The sequence below is a fragment of the Bombina bombina genome, chromosome 6 (genome assembly GCF_027579735.1).
Source record: "Bombina bombina isolate aBomBom1 chromosome 6, aBomBom1.pri, whole genome shotgun sequence".
NCBI lineage: Eukaryota > Metazoa > Chordata > Amphibia > Anura > Bombinatoridae > Bombina > Bombina bombina.
Window position 1 is genome coordinate 411831409 of NC_069504.1, and position 19170 is coordinate 411850578.

The window sequence follows — 19170 nt, forward strand, 5'->3', positions numbered from 1 at the left end:
AGATGATCCTGTGACAACCACCAAAGAAGAGAGTCTCTGGTCTCTTGATCCAGATTTATCTGAGGAGATAAATCTGCATAATCCCCATTCCACTGTTTGAGTATGCAAAGTTGCAGTGGTCTCAGATGCAAGCGAGCAAACGGAACTATGTCCATTGCCGCTACCATTAAACAGATTATCTCCATACACTGAGCCACTGACGGCCGAGGAATGGAATGAAGAGCTCGGCAGATGGATAAAATCTTTAAATTCCTGACCACCGTCAGAAAAATTTTCATGTCCACCGAATCTATCAGAGTTCCCAGGAATGGAACTCTTGTGAGAGGGATAGGTGAACTCTTTTTTTTTACGTTCACCTTCCACCCGTGAGATCTTAGAAAAGCCAACACGATGTCCGTGTGAGACTTGGCTAGTTGGTAAGTTGACGCCTGGATTAAGATATCGTCCAGATAAGGCGCCACTGCTATGCCCCGCAGCCTTAGAACCGCCAGAAGGGACCCTAGCACCTTTGTGAAAATTCTGGGAGCCGTGGCCAACCCGAAGGGAAGAGCCACAAACTGGTAATGCTTGTCCAGAAAGGCGAACCTGAGGAACTGGTGATGATATGTGGATATGTGATTTGTGGATAGGAATGTGTAGATACGCATCCTTTAAGTCCACGGTGGTCATATTGACCCTCCTGGATCATTGGCAAAATAGTCAGAAAGGTCTCCATTTGGAAGGATGGGACTGAGGAATTTGTTTAGGATCTTGAGATCCAAAATTGGTCTGAAAGTTCCCTCCTTTTTGGGAACCACAAACAGATTGGAGTAGAACCCTTGCCCCTGTTCTGTTTCCGGAACTGGGCAGATCACTCCCATGGAATATAGTTCTTCTACACAGCGTAAGAACGCCTCTCTTTTTGTCTGGTTTACAGACAATTGAGAAAGATGGAATCTCCCCCTTGGTTACTATTTCTAAAGCCCAGGAGTCCTGAACGTCTCTTGCCCAAGCTTGAGCGAAGAGAGAAAGTCTGGTCCCGGTTCGGGGGCTACCCCTTCATGCTTTCTTGGTGGCAACAGCGGGCTTCTTGGCCTGTTTACCCTTGTTCCAAGTCTGGTTAGGTCTCCAGACTGACTTGGATTGAGCAAGATTGAAGAAATTATAAACTAATATTTTATCACCTCTTTCACTTTACCCTTCCTAGTACTTAGAGTAGGCAAAGAGAATGACTGGGGGTGGAGCTAAGGGAGGAGCTATATACACAGCTCTGCTGTGGTGCTCTTTGCCACTTCCTGTAGGGAAGGATAATCTCCCACAAGTAAAGGATGAATCCGTGGACTCGTCTTACCTTTATAGAAGAAAAGTAGAAGCAGCAGCAACATCATCAGCCATAGATATAACAGGTCTAAGACTATAGCCAGTATGTAAATATGCCCTTCTTGGATAAGATTCAAGCTTCCTTTCTAAAGGATCCTTAAAAGAAGTACTGTCTTCCATAGGAATAGTAATATATTTGGCAAGAGTGGAAATTCCCCCATTAACTTTAGGAACTGTTTCCCAAAGTTCTAAATTGGCTGCAGGTAAAGGATACAATTTCTAAAACCTAGAAGAAGAGTTAACAAAAAAGGTACCAGGCTTAGACCATTCTTTAGCAATCACAATAGAGATAGCGTCTGAATTAGGAAATACTTGAGCAATAACAGTAGTCATAAATACAGAATTTAGACGGTTACTAGCTTTATCATCAGGAGATTTAAACTCCTCAATACCCAAATTAAACAAAACTAGAATATATTCTCTCTTAAATAAAAAAATGATTGGTCTGTATCTGTCTCTGATGTGGTGTCCTCTAAATGAAAGGAAATACCATCAGTAGAGGATACATCAGTATGCTGAAGGTCAGAACTTAAAGGATTACTTTCTGTTATAATTTTTAAGCTAAACATATTAAAGTTAATAAACATTAATTAAAACCTACTGACCTATATTTTCTCCAAAACGAAGTTTCATAACGTTCTACAAGTTATATCTTTTATTCGCAGATGATGTCACGTTATCCTGCCCACTATTTTAAGCACTGTGTGTTCAAAATACTTAAACCAATAACTTTGTGTTTAAAGCGCCATTTTGAAACCTAGGTATTGTAAACGGATTGGTACAGAGCAAAGGATACCCACGGAGTGGGTTTGGAAAACAATTAAATTTGCAGACAAGATTTCTGATATACGGTAGAGATATGTTAATGAAATGCTATTGATAAAAAGCGTATTTGGGGTAGTTAGTAACAGGCATAGAAAATATTTACTTACAGTGGCCCTTTAATTCACTAGGTCTAGGAAAATATTGCAAAACCCTTTTATGTTTATTTGAAGGCGGAATAGCAGTCATTGCCTTCTCTATAGCTGCAGCAATAAAATCGTTCATTTCTGCATGAATTCTATGTACATTAGACGGAGATGGAATAACAGTCGGTGCATTTGTACTCTGATATATCATCAGCATTTAACATTGTCAAAACAAAAGCCATATAATTGAGCTGAAGAATTTAGATCAGCTTTTAGCTATATAATTGAGCTGAAGAATTTTTTTAGCTATATAAATGAGCTGAAGAATTTTTTTAGCTATATAAATGAGCTGAAGAATCAGGTTTTTTTTATACAACAAACACACTTAGCTTTGGTAGATACGTGATCAGGCAGCTCAAATCATATGGTTACTTCAGAGGCAGGTTTAATTTGAGACATAATTTAAAAAAAAAATGAATATACATAATTTATGTAAGAACTTACCTGAAAAATTAATTTCTTTCATATTGGCAAAAGTCCATGAGCTAGTGACGTATGGGATATACAATCCTACTAGGAGGGGCAAAGTTTCCCAAACCTCAAAATGCCTATAAATACACCCCTCAACACACCCACAATTCAGTTTAACAAATTTAGCCAAGAAGTGGGGTGATAAAGAAAGGAGTAAAAAGCGTCAACAAAGGAATTTGGAAATAATTGTGCTTTATACAAAAAATCATAACCACCACAAAAAGGGTGGGGCTCATGAGGTAGTGACCTATGGGATAGCAATACCCAAGATGTGGAACTCCACGCAAAAGTCACTAGAGAGGGAGGGATAAAAATAAAAACAGACATTTTTCGCTGAAATAAATAATTTACAACCCAAAATATAAGTTAATTCTCATGAAATGAAAAGAAAAAACTTAAATATAAGCAGAAGAATAAAACTGAAACAGCTCCCTGAAGAACTTTTTCTACCAAAAACTTCTTCCGAAGAAACGAATACATCAAAACAGAAGAATTTAGTAAATGTATGCAAAGAAGACCAGGTTGCTGCTTTGTAAATCTGATCAACGGAAGCTTAATTCTTAAAAGCCCACGAAGTGGAGACTGATCTAGTAGAATGCGCTGTAATTCTCTGAGGCGGGGCTTGGCCCGACTCCAAATAAGCCGAATGAATCAAAAGCTTTAACCACAAAGCCAAGGAAACGGCAGAAGCTTTCTGACCTTTCCTAGAACCAGAAAAGATAACAGACTAGAAGTCTTCCTGAAATCTTTAGTAGCTTCAACATAATATTTCAAAGCTCTTACCACATCCAAACAATGTAAGGATTTCTCCAAAGAATTCTTAGGATTAGGACATGAGGAAGGGACAACAATTTCTCAAATTAATGTTGTTAGAATTCACAACCTTAGGTAAGAATTTAAATGAAGTCCGCAAAATCGCCTTATCCTGATGAAAAATCAAAAAAGGAGATTCACAAGAATGAGCAGATAATTCAGAAACTCTTCTAGCAGAAGAGATGGCCAAAAGGAACAACACTTTTCAAGAAAGTAGTTTAATGTCCAAAGAATGCATAGGTTCAAATGGAGGAGCCTTTAAAGCCTTCAAAACCAAATTAAGACTCCAAGGAGGAGAGACTGATTTAATGACAGGTTTGATACGAACCAAAGCCTGTACAATATCAGGAAGCTTAGGAATCTTTCTGTGAAATAAGACAGAAAGAGCAGATTTGTCCCTTCAAGAAAATTGCAGACAAACCCTTATCCAAACCATCCTGAAGAAACTGTAAAATTCTAGGAATTCTAAAAGAAGGCCAAGAGAATTTATGAGAATTACACCATGAAATGAAAGTCTTCCAAACTCGATAACAAATCTTTCTAGAAACCGATTTACAAGCCTGCAACATAGTATTAATCACCGAGTCAGAGAAACTTCTATGACTAAGCACCAAGCTTTCAATTTCTATACCTTCAAATTTAATGATTTGAGATCCTGATGGAAAAACGGACCTTGGAGATAAAAGGCCTGGCCTTAGTGGAAGTGGCCATGGTTGGCAACTGGACATCCGAACACGATCCGCATACCAAAACCTGTGAGCCCATGCTGGAGCCACCAGCAGCACAAACGATTGCTCCATGATGATCTTGGAAATAAGTCTTGGAAGAAGAACTAGAGGCGGAAAAATATAGGCAGGTTGATAACTCCAAGGAAGTGTCAATGCATCCACTGCTTCCGCCTAAGGATCCCTGGACCTGGACAGGTACCTGGGAAGTTTCTTGTTTAGATGAGATGCCATCAGATCTATTTCTGGAAGCCCCCACATCTGAACAATTTGAAAACACACATCTGGGTGAAGAGACCACTCTCCCAGATGTAAAGTTTGACGACTGAGATAATCTGCTTCCCAATTGTCTATACCTGGGATATGGACCGCAGAAATTAGACAGGAGCTGGATTCTGCCCAAACAAGTATCCGGGATACTTCTCTCATAGCCTGAGGACTGAGTGCCACCCTGATGATTGACATACGCCACAGTTGTGACATTGTCTGAAAAAAAATAAACGTCTCTCTCTTCAATAGAGGCCAAAACTGAAGAGCTCTGATAATCGCACGGAGTTCCAAAATATTGATTGGTAAACTCGCCTCTTGAGATTTCCAAACCCCTTATGCTGTCAGAGATCCCCCGACAGCTCCCCAACCTGAAAGACTCGCATCTGTTGTGATCACAGTCCAGGTTGGACGAACAAAAGAGGCCCCTTGAACAATACGATGGTGATCTAACCACCAAGTCAGAGATAGTTGAACATTGGGATTTAAGGATATTAATTGTGATATCCTTGTATAATCCCTGCACCATTGGTTCAGCATACAAAGCTGAAGAGGTCTCATGTGAAAACGAGCAAAGGGGATAGCGTCCGATGCTGCAGTCATGAGACCTAAAACCTCCATGCACATAGCTACTGAAGGGAATGACAGACTGAAATTTCCAACAGGCTGCAACCAATTTCAGACGTCTCTTGTCTGTTAGAGACAAAGTCATGGATACTGAATCTATCTGGAAACCTAAAAAGGTTACCCTTGTCTGAGGAATCAAAGAACTTTTTGGTAAATTGATCCTCCAACCATGTCTTTGAAGATACAACACTAGTTGATTTGTGTGAGATTCTGCAGAACGTAAAGACTGAGCAAGTACCAAGATATCGTCCAAATAAGGAAACACAATACCCCGCTCTTGGATTAAAGAGAGTAGGGCAAAGAGAACCTTTGAAAAGATCCTTGGAGCTGTCGCTAGGCCAAAAGAAAGAGCAACAAATTGGTAATGCTTGTCTAGAAAAGAGAATATCAGGAACGGATAGTGATCTGGATGAATTGGAATATGAAGATATGCATCCTGTAAGTCTATTGTGGACATATAATGCCCTTGCTGAACAAAAAGGCATTATAGTCCTTATAGTCACCATTTTGAATGTTGGTACTCTTACATAACGATTCAAGACTTTTAGATACAGAACTGGTCTGAATGAATTTTCTTCCTTTGGGACAATGAACAGATTTGAATAAAACCCCAGACCCTGTTCTTGAAAAGGAACTGGCACGATTACCCCAGATAACTCCAGGTCTGAAATACACTTCAGGAAAGCCTGTGCTTTCTCTGGGTTCACTGGAATGCGTAAGAGAAAGAAACTTCTCACAGGCGGTCTTACTCTGAAACCTATTCTGTACCCCTGAGAGACAATGTTCTGAATCCAATGATTTTGGACTGAATTTATCCAAACATCCTTGAAAATTTTTAATCTGCCCCCTACCAGCTGAGCTGGAATGAGGGCTGCACCTTCATGCGGACTTGGGGGCTGGTTTAGATCTCTTAAATGGCTTGGATTTATTCCAGATTGAGGAAGGCTTCCAATTGGAGACATCTTCCTTAGGAGAAGGATTAGGTTTCTGTTCCTTATTTTGTCGAAAGGAACGAAAACGGTTAGAAGCTTTAAATTTACCCTTAGATTTTTTTTATCCTGAGGCAAAAAGCTCCCTTCCCCCCAGTGACAGTTGAAATTATAGAATCCAACTGAGAAGCAAATAATTTATTGCCTTGGAAAGAGAGAGATAGCGATGTTGATTTAGAAGTTATATCAGCATTCCAAGATTTAAGCCATAAAGCTCTTCTAGCTAAAATAGCTAGACATATATCTAACATCAATTCTGATGATATAAAAAATGGCATCACAAATGAAATTTTTAGCATGTTGAATTAATTTAACAATGCAATACACATTATGATCTGATATTTGTTGTGCTAAAGTTTCCAACCAAAAAGTTGAGGCAGCTGCAACATCAGCCAAAGAAATAGCAGGCCTAAGAAGATGGCCTGAACATAAATAAGCTTTCCTTAGATAAGATTCAAGCTACCTATCTAAAGGATCTTTAAAAGAAGTACTATCTTCCTTAGGAATAGTAGTATGTTTAGCAAGAGTAGAGATGGCCCCATCAACTTTGGGGATCTTTTCCCAAAACTCCAATCTATCAGAAGGCAAAGGATACAATTTTTTAAACCTTGAAGGAGGAGTAAAAGAAGTACCCAGTCTATTCCATTCCTTTGAAATCATATTTGAAATAACATCAGGAACTGGAAAAACCTCTGGAATAACTACATGAGGTTTATAAACCGAATTTAAACGTTTACTAGTTTTAGTATAAAGAGGACTAGTCTCCTCCATATCTAATGCAATCAACACTTCTTTTAATAAAGAACGAGTATTCTCCATTTTAAATAAGAGGATTTGTCAGTGTCAATATCTGAGGCAGGATCCTCTGAATCAGACAGATCCTCATCAGAGATAGATAAATCAGTAGGTTGTCTGTCATTAGAAAATTCATCAACTCTATGAGAAGTTTTAAAAGACCTTTTATGTTTATTAGAAGGCAGAATAGCAGACAAAGTCTTCTGAATGGAATCAGAAATAAATTCTCTTAAATTTACAGGAATATCCTGAGCATTAGATGTTGATGGACCACCAACATGTAATGAACTACTACTGATGGAAACATTCTCTGCATGTAAAAGTTTATCATGACAACTATTACAAACCACAGCTGGAGGAACAGTTACCACAAGTTTACAACAAATGCACTTAGCTTTGGTAGAACCGATATCAGGCAGCAGGATTCCAGTAGAAGATCCTGAGACAGGATCAGATTGAGACATCTTGCAGTATGTAAAAGAAAAAAACAACATATAAAGCAAAATTATCAATTTCCTTATATGACAGTTTCAGGAATGGGAAAAAATGCAAACAGAATAGTTCTCTGACATAGAAAAAAAAAAGATCAGAGGCAAAAGGAATGAGGTCTTAAATAATGAAAAAATGTTTGGCGGCAGGTATGATGCACCACAAACTGAAAAACATTTCTTGGTGCCAAAAACGTCCGGAACGAAACTTGAGTATCAGATGACGCAACCTCGTGAAAGACTAAGCACCAACTAAGATGCCGGAAATGACAAATTTGCGTCAAACGTAATTTTCGTGCCAAGAATGACACAATAAATCATAGCATTTTGCGCTCTTGCGAGCCTAATACAGCCCGCAATTTAAAAAGAGTCAATTTGAAAAACATCAGGTAAGAATTTTTTTTTTTTTTAAAAAGCATTTCCGAGATATGAAACTGACAGTCTGCAAAAACAGAATTTATGTTTACCTGATAAATTTCTTTCTCCAACGGTGTGTCCGGTCCACGGCGTCATCCTTACTTGTGGGATATTCTCTTCCCCAACAGGAAATGGCAAAGAGCCCAGCAAAGCTGGTCACATGATCCCTCCTAGGCTCCGCCTACCCCAGTCATTCGACCGACGTTAAGGAGGAATATTTGCATAGGAGAAACCATATGGTACCGTGGTGACTGTAGTTAAAGAAAATAAAATATCAGACCTGATTAAAAAAACCAGGGCGGGCCGTGGACCGGACACACCGTTGGAGAAAGAAATTTATCAGGTAAACATAAATTCTGTTTTCTCCAACATAGGTGTGTCCGGTCCACGGCGTCATCCTTACTTGTGGGAACCAATACCAAAGCTTTAGGACACGGATGAAGGGAGGGAGCAAATCAGGTCACCTAAATGGAAGGCACCACGGCTTGCAAAACCTTTCTCCCAAAAATAGCCTCAGAAGAAGCAAAAGTATCAAACTTGTAAAATTTGGTAAAAGTGTGCAGTGAAGACCAAGTCGCTGCCCTACATATCTGATCAACAGAAGCCTCGTTCTTGAAGGCCCATGTGGAAGCCACAGCCCTAGTGGAATGAGCTGTGATTCTTTCGGGAGGCTGCCGTCCGGCAGTCTCGTAAGCCAATCTGATGATGCTTTTAATCCAAAAAGAGAGAGAGGTAGAAGTTGCTTTTTGACCTCTCCTTTTACCTGAATAAACAACAAACAAGGAAGATGTTTGTCTAAAATCCTTTGTAGCATCTAAATAGAATTTTAGAGCGCGAACAACATCCAAATTGTGCAACAAACGTTCCTTCTTTGAAACTGGTTTCGGACACAGAGAAGGTACGATAATCTCCTGGTTAATGTTTTTGTTAGAAACAACTTTTGGAAGAAAACCAGGTTTAGTACGTAAAACCACCTTATCTGCATGGAACACCAGATAAGGAGGAGAACACTGCAGAGCAGATAATTCTGAGACTCTTCTAGCAGAAGAAATCGCAACTAAAAACAAAACTTTCCAAGATAATAACTTAATATCAACGGAATGTAAGGGTTCAAACGGAACCCCCTGAAGAACTGAAAGAACTAAATTGAGACTCCAGGGAGGAGTCAAAGGTTTGTAAACAGGCTTGATTCTAACCAGAGCCTGAACAAAGGCTTGAACATCTGGCACAGCTGCCAGCTTTTTGTGAAGTAATACCGACAAGGCAGAAATCTGTCCCTTCAGGGAACTTGCAGATAATCCTTTTTCCAATCCTTCTTGAAGGAAGGATAGAATCCTAGGAATCTTAACCTTGTCCCAAGGGAATCCTTTAGATTCACACCAACAGATATATTTTTTCCAAATTTTGTGGTAAATCTTTCTAGTCACAGGCTTTCTGGCCTGAACAAGAGTATCGATAACAGAATCTGAGAATCCTCGCTTCGATAAAATCAAGCGTTCAATCTCCAAGCAGTCAGCTGGAGTGAAACCAGATTCGGATGTTCGAACGGACCCTGAACAAGAAGGTCTCGTCTCAAAGGTAGCTTCCAAGGTGGAGCCGATGACATATTCACCAGATCTGCATACCAAGTCCTGCGTGGCCACGCAGGAGCTATCAGGATCACCGACGCCCTCTCCTGCTTGATCCTGGCTATCAGCCTGGGGATGAGAGGAAATGGCGGGAACACATAAGCTAGTTTGAAGGTCCAAGGTGCTACTAGTGCATCCACTAGAGCCGCCTTGGGATCCCTGGATCTGGCCCCGTAGCAAGGAACTTTGAAGTTCTGACGAGAGGCCATCAGATCCATGTCTGGAATGCCCCACAGGTGAGTGACTTGGGCAAAGATTTCCGGATGGAGTTCCCACTCCCCCGGATGCAATGTCTGCCGACTCAGAAAATCCGCTTCCCAATTTTCCACTCCTGGGATGTGGATAGCCGACAGGTGGCAGGAGTGAGACTCCGCCCAAAGAATAATTTTGGTTACTTCTTCCATCGCTAGGGAACTCCTTGTTCCCCCCTGATGGTTGATGTACGCAACAGTCATGTTGTCTGATTGAAACCGTATGAACCTGGTCCTCGCAAGCTGGGGCCAGGCCTGGAGAGCATTGAATATCGCTCTCAGTTCCAGAATATTTATCGGTAGAAGAGATTCTTCCCGAGACCAAAGACCCTGAGCTTTCAGGGATCCCCAGACCGCGCCCCAGCCTATCAGACTGGCGTCGGTCGTGACAATGACCCACCCTGGTCTGTGGAACATCATCCCTTGAGACAGATTGTCCAGGGACAGCCACCAACGGAGTGAGTCTCTGGTCCTCTGATTTACTTGTATCTTCGGAGACAAGTCTGTATAGTCCCCATTCCACTGACTGAGCATGCACAGTTGTAATGGTCTTAGATGAATGCGCGCAAAAGGAACTATGTCCATCGCCGCCACCATCAACCCGATCACTTCCATGCACTGAGCTATGGAAGGAAGAGGAACGGAATGAAGTATCCGACAAGAGTCCAGAAGCTTTGTTTTTCTGGCCTCTGTTAGAAAGATCCTCATTTCTAAGGAGTCTATAATTGTTCCCAAGAAGGGAACCCTTGTTGACGGGGATAGAGAACTCTTTTCCACGTTCACTTTCCAGCCGTGAGATCTGAGAAAGGCCAGGACAATGTCCGTGTGAGCCTTTGCTTGAGGAAGGGACGACGCTTGAATCAGAATGTCGTCCAGGTAAGGTACTACTACAATGCCCCTTGGTCTTAGCACCGCTAGAAGGGACCCTAGTACCTTTGTGAAAATCCTTGGAGCAGTGGCTAATCCGAAAGGAAGCGCCACGAACTGGTAATGTTTGTCCAGGAATGCAAACCTTAGGAACCGATGATGTTCCTTGTGGATAGGAATATGTAGATACGCATCCTTTAAATCCACCGTGGTCATGAATTGACCTTCCTGGATGGAAGGAAGGATAGTTCGAATGGTTTCCATCTTGAACGATGGGACCTTGAGAAATTTGTTTAAGATCTTGAGATCTAGGATTGGTCTGAACGTTCCCTCTTTTTTGGGAACTATGAACAGATTGGAGTAGAACCCCATCCCTTGTTCTCTTAATGGAACAGGATGAATCACTCCCATTTTTAACAGGTCTTCTACACAATGTAAGAACGCCTGTCTTTTTATGTGGTCTGAAGACAACTGCGACCTGTGGAACCTCCCCCTTGGGGGAAGTCCCTTGAATTCCAGAAGATAACCCTGGGAGACTATTTCTAGCGCCCAAGGATCCAGAACATCTCTTGCCCAAGCCTGAGCGAAGAGAGAGAGTCTGCCCCCCACCAGATCCGGTCCCGGATCGGGGGCCAATATTTCATGCTGTCTTGGTAGCAGTGGCAGGTTTCTTGGCCTGCTTTCCCTTGTTCCAGCCTTGCATTGGTCTCCAAGCTGGCTTGGCCTGAGAAGTATTACCCTCTTGCTTAGAGGACGTAGCACCTTGGGCTGGTCCGTTTTTACGAAAGGGACGAAAATTAGGTCTATTTTTTGCCTTGAAAGGCCGATCCTGAGGAAGGGCGTGGCCCTTACCCCCAGTGATATCAGAGATAATCTCTTTCAAGTCAGGACCAAACAACGTTTTCCCCTTGAAAGGAATGTTTAGTAGCTTGTTCTTGGAAGACGCATCAGCCGACCAAGATTTCAACCAAAGCGCTCTGCGCGCCACAATAGCAAACCCAGAGTTCTTAGCCGCTAACTTAGCCAATTGCAAAGAGGCGTCTAGAGTGAAAGAATTAGCCAATTTGAGAGCATTGATTCTGTCCATAATCTCCTCATAAGGAGGAGAGTCACTATCGAGCACCTTAAGCAGTTCATCAAACCAGAAATATGCGGCAGTAGTGACAGGGACAATGCATGAAATGGGTTGTAGAAGGTAACCCTGCTGAACAAACATCTTTTTAAGCAAACCTTCTAATTTTTTATCCATAGGATCTTTGAAAGCACAACTATCCTCTATGGGAATAGTGGTGCGTTTGTTTAAAGTAGAAACCGCTCCCTCGACCTTGGGGACTGACTGCCATAAATCCTTTCTGGGGTCGACCATAGGAAACAATTTTTTAAATATGGGGGGAGGGACGAAAGGAATACCGGGCCTTTCCCATTCTTTATTAACAATGTCCGCCACCCGCTTGGGTATAGGAAAAGCTTCTGGGAGCCCCGGCACCTCTAGGAACTTGTCCATTTTACATAGTTTCTCTGGGATGACTAAATTTTCACAATCATCCAGAGTGGATAATACCTCCTTAAGCAAAATGCGGAGATGTTCCAATTTAAATTTAAATGTAATCACATCAGATTCAGCCTGCTGAGAAATGTTCCCTAAATCAGTAATTTCTCCCTCAGACAAAACCTCCCTGGCCCCCTCAGATTGGGTTAGGGGCCCTTCAGAGATATTAATATCAGCGTCGTCATGCTCTTCAGTAACTAAAACAGAGCAGCCACGCTTACGCTGACAAGGGTTCATTTTGGCTAAAATGTTTTTGACAGAATTGTCCATTACAGCCGTTAATTGTTGCATAGTAAGGAGTATTGGCGCGCTAGATGTACTAGGGGCCTCCTGAGTGGGCAAGACTCGTGTAGACGAAGGAGGGAATGATGCAGTACCATGCTTACTCCCCTCACTTGAGGAATCATCTTGGGCATCATTGTCATTATCACATAAATCACATTTATTTAAATGAATAGGAATTCTGGCTTCCCCACATTCAGAACACAGTCTATCTGGTAGTTCAGACATGTTAAACAGGCATAAACTTGATCAGAAAGTACAAAAAACGTTTTAAAATAAAACCGTTACTGTCACTTTAAATTTTAAACTGAACACACTTTATTACTGCAATTGCGAAAAAACATGAAGGAATTGTTCAAAATTCACCAAATTTTCACCACAGCGTCTTAAAGCCTTGAAAATATTGCACACCAATTTTGGAAGCTTTAACCCTTAAAATAACGGAACCGGAGCCGTTTTAAGCTTTAAACCCCTTTACAGTCCCTGGTATCTGCTTTGCTGAGACCCAACCAAACCCAAAGGGGAATACGATACCAAATGACGCCTTCAGAAGTCTTTTATAAGTATCAGAGCTCCTCTCACATGCGACTGCATGCCATGCCTCTCAAAAACAAGTGCGCAACACCGGCGCGAAAATGAGACTCTGCCTATGCTTTGGGAAAGCCCCTAAAGAATAAGGTGTCTAAAACAGTGCCTGCCGATATTATTATATCAAAATACCCAGATAAAATGATTCCTCAAGGCTAAATATGTGTTAATAATCAATCGATTTAGCCCAGAAAAAGTCTACAGTTTAAATAAGCCCTTGTGAAGCCCTTATTTACAATCGTAATAAACATGGCTTACCGGATCCCATGGGGAAAATGACAGCTTCCAGCATTACATCGTCTTGTTAGAATGTGTCATACCTCAAGCAGCAAGGGACTGCAAACTGTTCCCCCAACTGAAGTTAATTGCTCTCAACAGTCCTGTGTGGAACAGCCATGGATTTTAGTTACGGTTGCTAAAATCATTTTCCTCATACAAACAGAATTCTTCATCTCTTTTCTGTTTCTGAGTAAATAGTACGTACCAGCACTATTTGAAAATAACAAACTCTTGATTGAATAATGAAAAACTACAGTTAAACACTAAAAAACTCTAAGCCATCTCCGTGGAGATGTTGCCTGTACAACGGCAAAGAGAATGACTGGGGTAGGCGGAGCCTAGGAGGGATCATGTGACCAGCTTTGCTGGGCTCTTTGCCATTTCCTGTTGGGGAAGAGAATATCCCACAAGTAAGGATGACGCCGTGGACCGGACACACCTATGTTGGAGAAAATGAAATATACTGATAAACCTGAATCATGGCAAATATAAGTACAAACATATATTTAGAACTTTATATATAAAGTGCCAAACCATAGCTGAGTGTATCTTAAGTAAATGAGACATACTTACCAAAAGACACCCATCCACATATAGCAGATAGCCAAACCAGTACTGAAATGAAAATCAGTAGAGGTAATGGTATATACGAGTATATCGTCCATCTGAAAAGGGAGGTAGGAGATGAATCTCTACGACCGATAACAGAGAACCTATTAAATAGATCCCCGTAAGGAAGACCATTGTATTCAATAGGTGATACTCCCTTCACATCCCTCTGACATTCACTGTACTCAGAGGAACCGGGCTTCAACACGCTGAGAAGCGCATATCAACGTAGAAATCTAGCACAAACTTACTTCACCACCTCCATAGGAGGCAAAGTTTGTAAAACTGAATTGTGGGTGTGGTGAGGGGTGTATTTATAGGCATTTTGAGGTTTGGGAAACTTTGCCGCTCCTGGTAGGATTGTATATCCCATACGTCACTAGCTCATGGACTCTTGCCAATAACATGAAAGAAAAATAAATTTAAATAAACTTCCCTAAAACATAATGGCCATACTGAAACTGATAGACTGCAAAAGGGAAATATATATGAACCCGACGTATGGCAAATATAAGTAAAACACATATATTTAAAACTTTACAATATAATAAAAAGCGCCAAACAGAGCTGGGAGTGTCTTAAAAAATTATACATACTTACCAGAAGACACCCATCCACATATAGCAGACAGCCAAACCAGTACTGAAAAATATCAGCAGAGGTAATGGTATAGGAGTATAACCTCGATCTGAAAAGGGAGGCAGGGGATGAATCCCTGTGACCAACTACAGAGAGCCTTTGAATAGATTTCCCATAGGTGAAACCATGAAATCAACAGGCAATACTCCCTTCACATCCCTCTGACAAACACTGTACTAAGAGGAATTTGGCTTTAAAATGCTTAGAAGCACCTATCGTAGAAGAAATCAAGCACATTTTACTTCACCGCCTCCATATGAGGCAAAGTTTGTAAATCTAAGGTATGTGTGTGGTGGGAGGTGTATGTAAAGGCATTTTGAGGTTTTGGGAACTTTGCCCCCTCCTGGTAGGAATGTATATCCCATACGTCACTAGCTCATGGACTCTTGCCACTTACATGAAAGAAATTGTAATCCTAGGCAAGCTCAAAACCGTGCATGTTTCTTTAGCCATCTGGCAGCAGTGTTCGCAACAGTATTTATAGCAGCAATATACATAAATTACAAACACTGCTGCCATAGAATACTTAAAGGGACATTATACACTCATTTTTTCTTTGCATAAATGTTTTGTAGATGATCTATTTATATAGCCCATAAAGTTTTTTTAAAAAATAAATGTATAGTTTTGCTTATTTTTAAATAACATTGCTCTGATTTTCAGACTCCTAACCAAGCCCCAAAGTTTTATGTGAATACTGTCAGCTACCTTCTCCAGCTTGCTGCTGTTTGTGTAAAGGGTCTTTTCATATGCAAAAGAAGGGGGAGGGGGGGGGAGTGTCTTATTTGCCACTTGCAGTGGGCTTTCCAGCTACCTTTCAACAGAGCCAAACTGACAGCTTCTAAGTAAGTTTTTAAACAGTTTTATACTGGATTTTTATATCAGTATCTGTGCATCTTATTCTTTATAGTAGTGTCTATTACATACATTTATATGAAAATGAGTGTATACTGTCCCTTTAAGACACATGCATGCTCCTATCAACCCTACCTAGGTTTAGTCTTTAACAAAGCATACCAGAATAACTAAATACATTTGATAATAGAAGCAAATTGGAAAATTGTTTAAAATTACATGTTATTTCTGAATCATGGTTTAATTTTGAATTTACTGTCACTAAAACACACACAAAATGTGCTCCTGTGTTATTTTGCTTTTGAAGAAAATTTACAAATCAAAATGTGCTGAAATGATCATTTGTTCTCAATAATTTTGCAAGTAATTTGAATAGTGCTGGAGATAAATTAGCATTTAAGAGTATAGTGTTCTGCACAGATTTATTTTGGCGCCAGGTCAGAGTGTGTGTACCTTGTGATTCATACCTTACAATGATACATTTTACAAATTCTCAGGGTATTTATTTAGTACTAGCATATTCACCTGTCTCAAAGGGTGTTCATAGTTTTCTAGCAACTTTTATACTGTGAAGAGGTTTTAGAATTTTTTTTTCTCAGCTCCATTTACAGACATCTTTCTAGGTTTCTAAATCGGAATGTTCTAGATATATTTTTAACCTTTCATGTAGACTCATCAGAAAAATATAATAAACAGATATATCTGATGTCATTATAGATGATACAATAAATGGTTTCCTGTCAAATAACCTGGGCATGTTAAATTATTAACCCAGAGTAAAAATAAAAAATGCTAGCCACCAATCAGCACAAGCTCTACCCAGGTACTGAACCAAAGATGGGCCGGCTCGTAAGCTTACATTCCTGCTTTTTCAAATAAAGATACCAAGAGAATGAAGAAAAATTGATAATAGGAGTAAATTAGAAAGTTGCTTAAAATCGCCTGCTCTATCTGAATCATTGAAGAAAAAGTTTAGGTTCAGTATCCTTTTAACATCTGCAAAGTCAGTCTTCTCCAGATGAGAATGTGACTGATGAATCAAGCACGTGCAGATTGGACTACGTATTTAACATCTTTGCATTGGTTAAACGCATAGCAAGAAAGAATCTTATTTAGAATTAAATAAAATAAAGCATTTTTACCCTAGAAAGTACTTTGTTTTTCATTCCAAATTTAATGATAAGGAACATTAAAGCAGTTTATTTCAAATATAGCTTCAGAAAAACCCAAGATGCTCTCAAAATACCTTTGCTATTTTTTCAATGTACAGTTTAAAAAGCTCTTCTCTTGTTGATGAACCTTCCACAGCTTTGTAACGTGGATCATTTTCTATTTTGTCTTTTACTTTACTCCAGCGGGATTGGCCATCTATATGGAGGTTGGACAACAAGTCAAAAAAGTCCACTCTCACCTAGATTTAAGATGAAACGAGAAACGTTTAAATTCTCTTCAAATTGTAATAAATAAATATTACAATATTATAATAAATAAAAGTGGCCCGATAGAATATATATATGGTTCACAACAAAGGATAATTCTCAATCAAACTAAGTTGGGGCTCTCAAAGACTCAGTTTTTCTAAACAATTTACACACCAGTACAAGAGGGAATAAACAGGCTAATAACACTTTGTTTAGCACATTTTCCCAAGTCACTCCTCTGCAGAGCATTTTGTATGTAATATATGATATATTCAAATCTGATATACAAATTATGGGAAATGATGCGACTGAGAAACTTTGAAAGACTATTAAATTATGAATGCTCTATGAGTCATCCATATGGGGGAGTCCAGTGCTGTGCTGGAAAAGCTTTGGGCTCTTGTGGGATATTAACCAAGTCGTTTTTATAGTGATATACACCTTTGTAACACATAAAGCTCAGTAATGGTTTATATTACATAGAGAAATGAGAATAAACTTACAGTGCTCATTGTCTACAATGCTAAAAGAGAAAAAGCGTAAGTTACAGAAATAAACTTCCCTTCTTGGTTGGATGCAGCCTGCATAAGCATCTCTTCAGCCGTATAATGGAAGAATTGTGGAGATAATGGTGAAGCTGTCCTCCGGGATGCAGAGAATGATTTTATGTAAAGCTGCAGCCTTGAATGGTTTACCAACTCAGAATGCCACAAAAGAAAAGAAAAAACCTCTGTGCAATACAGAAAAACTTCAGGTGTGCACTAAATGGAACGTACTCACAGGAATACGTAGAAATAAAAAAAACTATTCAAAGATAGCCGGAATCTTGTTGCATCAAAAGCGAATTACAGTTTAATAAAAAAAATATAGTTTAAAAGCTCATATCATGGATAAAAAAAAAAACACAAGCGATTTCGGTGGTTAACCACCTATTTCAAGAGTGGTTTTAAAACACGAGGGCTAGATTCTACTCTTTCATGTGACAATATATATGAATTTGTATGTCTATCTACCGTACTCCAAACTGGAAACACCCGTGTGGAGGATAGCTTACAATCAAGCAGACAATACTACCATACATTTAATAAAAAAATAAAAAACAAAAATAGTTAAACTACTATACAGTATAACTATCTCGATACAATATTTGTATCATAATTAAATTTAGTTCACTCTCTAATGTAGGTTTACAATCTATTTAATCCTTAATGTAATAAACTTAAAAAAAAAAACTTTTTAAAGTTATTTAGCCAATCGAATAAAAACCATCAATATGTTGTGACCAATCATATATATTTACGTAAGCTGTTCTCAAACGAGTAATCCAGGACTCGCAGTTCCCTTTACGTGGTGAACATGAAAATTGCGTGGTCAAAGATAACCAATCAGAAGTCAGAATTCTTGGATACATGAAAGCTGATGTGCAGTCGTCAAGAAAGAGTTATAACAATTAGAAGGTTCACGATCAAGTCAGTTTGTGGGATATTGTGTCAAAACAGACTAGAATCTGAAAATATAAAGTTTATATGTGTGATAGTAGTGTCCATGATCAAATAAAGACTTAAAGTTCATAAATTTATTAAAGTGCTAAGGAAAAAGAAATACAAAATTAGTGATCAATAAATAAAAATATTCAATATGAAAAATAATAAATTCAAAGAAAAGCTACAATGTTGGTGTCTTTATTTAATGCCCAAGTGTTAAGTACATAGTGTGACAATCCACCACATTTCTTTTTGTAATAAATGTGTCTATGCTGCCCCCTCTCCATTGAGCACTCCAAAGGGTATTGAAGCAGTCAAATGGTAATTATCTCAAGATATAACTAAAGAGATGTCAAATTTCATATTGGAATCCATCACTTATTTTGAATCATTTTTTTTCTGGTGCGAAAGGGATTACTACCAACAAGTCTGTGGTACCGCCATGGGCAACAGAGGTTTGCACCTAGCTTAGCCAAGATATTTACAAATTATTTTGACTCCCATTTTATATGGGCCAATAATCCATATAGTGCAAACCTGGTGTCCTGGCATAGGTAAATAGACCATATTTTAATTTGGAGAGATTTGAATATACTCGATCAATTTATAACTTAGGTGAATTTACCCTAGTAGTTAACAGGGTAAAAACAGAATTTATACTTACCGATCAATTTATGTCCTTAGGGAAAGTAAGAGTCCATAGCTTCATAACATGTGGGATATATTCCAGCCTATCAAGAGGTGGGTCAAGAACCCTCACAGAGCTTTAGCCCCTTCCACCTCCTCTACCTCTCCAGTT

General features: G+C 39.5%; 1 protein-coding gene across 3 annotated transcripts in view; it reads right to left on the reverse strand.

The window, feature by feature from the left end:
* Nucleotides 1-19170, reverse strand: part of TCERG1 (transcription elongation regulator 1) — a 178723-nt gene that overhangs the window by 28281 nt on the left and 131272 nt on the right. For 2 of the 3 annotated variants that reach the window (XM_053717150.1, XM_053717149.1), the window contains one exon: nucleotides 16713-16877. The exons of the other annotated variant lie outside the window; for it this stretch is intronic. In XM_053717150.1, the coding sequence (XP_053573125.1) occupies nucleotides 16713-16877 (165 nt within the window). The remainder of the gene's footprint in view (nucleotides 1-16712; nucleotides 16878-19170) is intronic. 3 annotated transcript variants of the gene reach the window in all.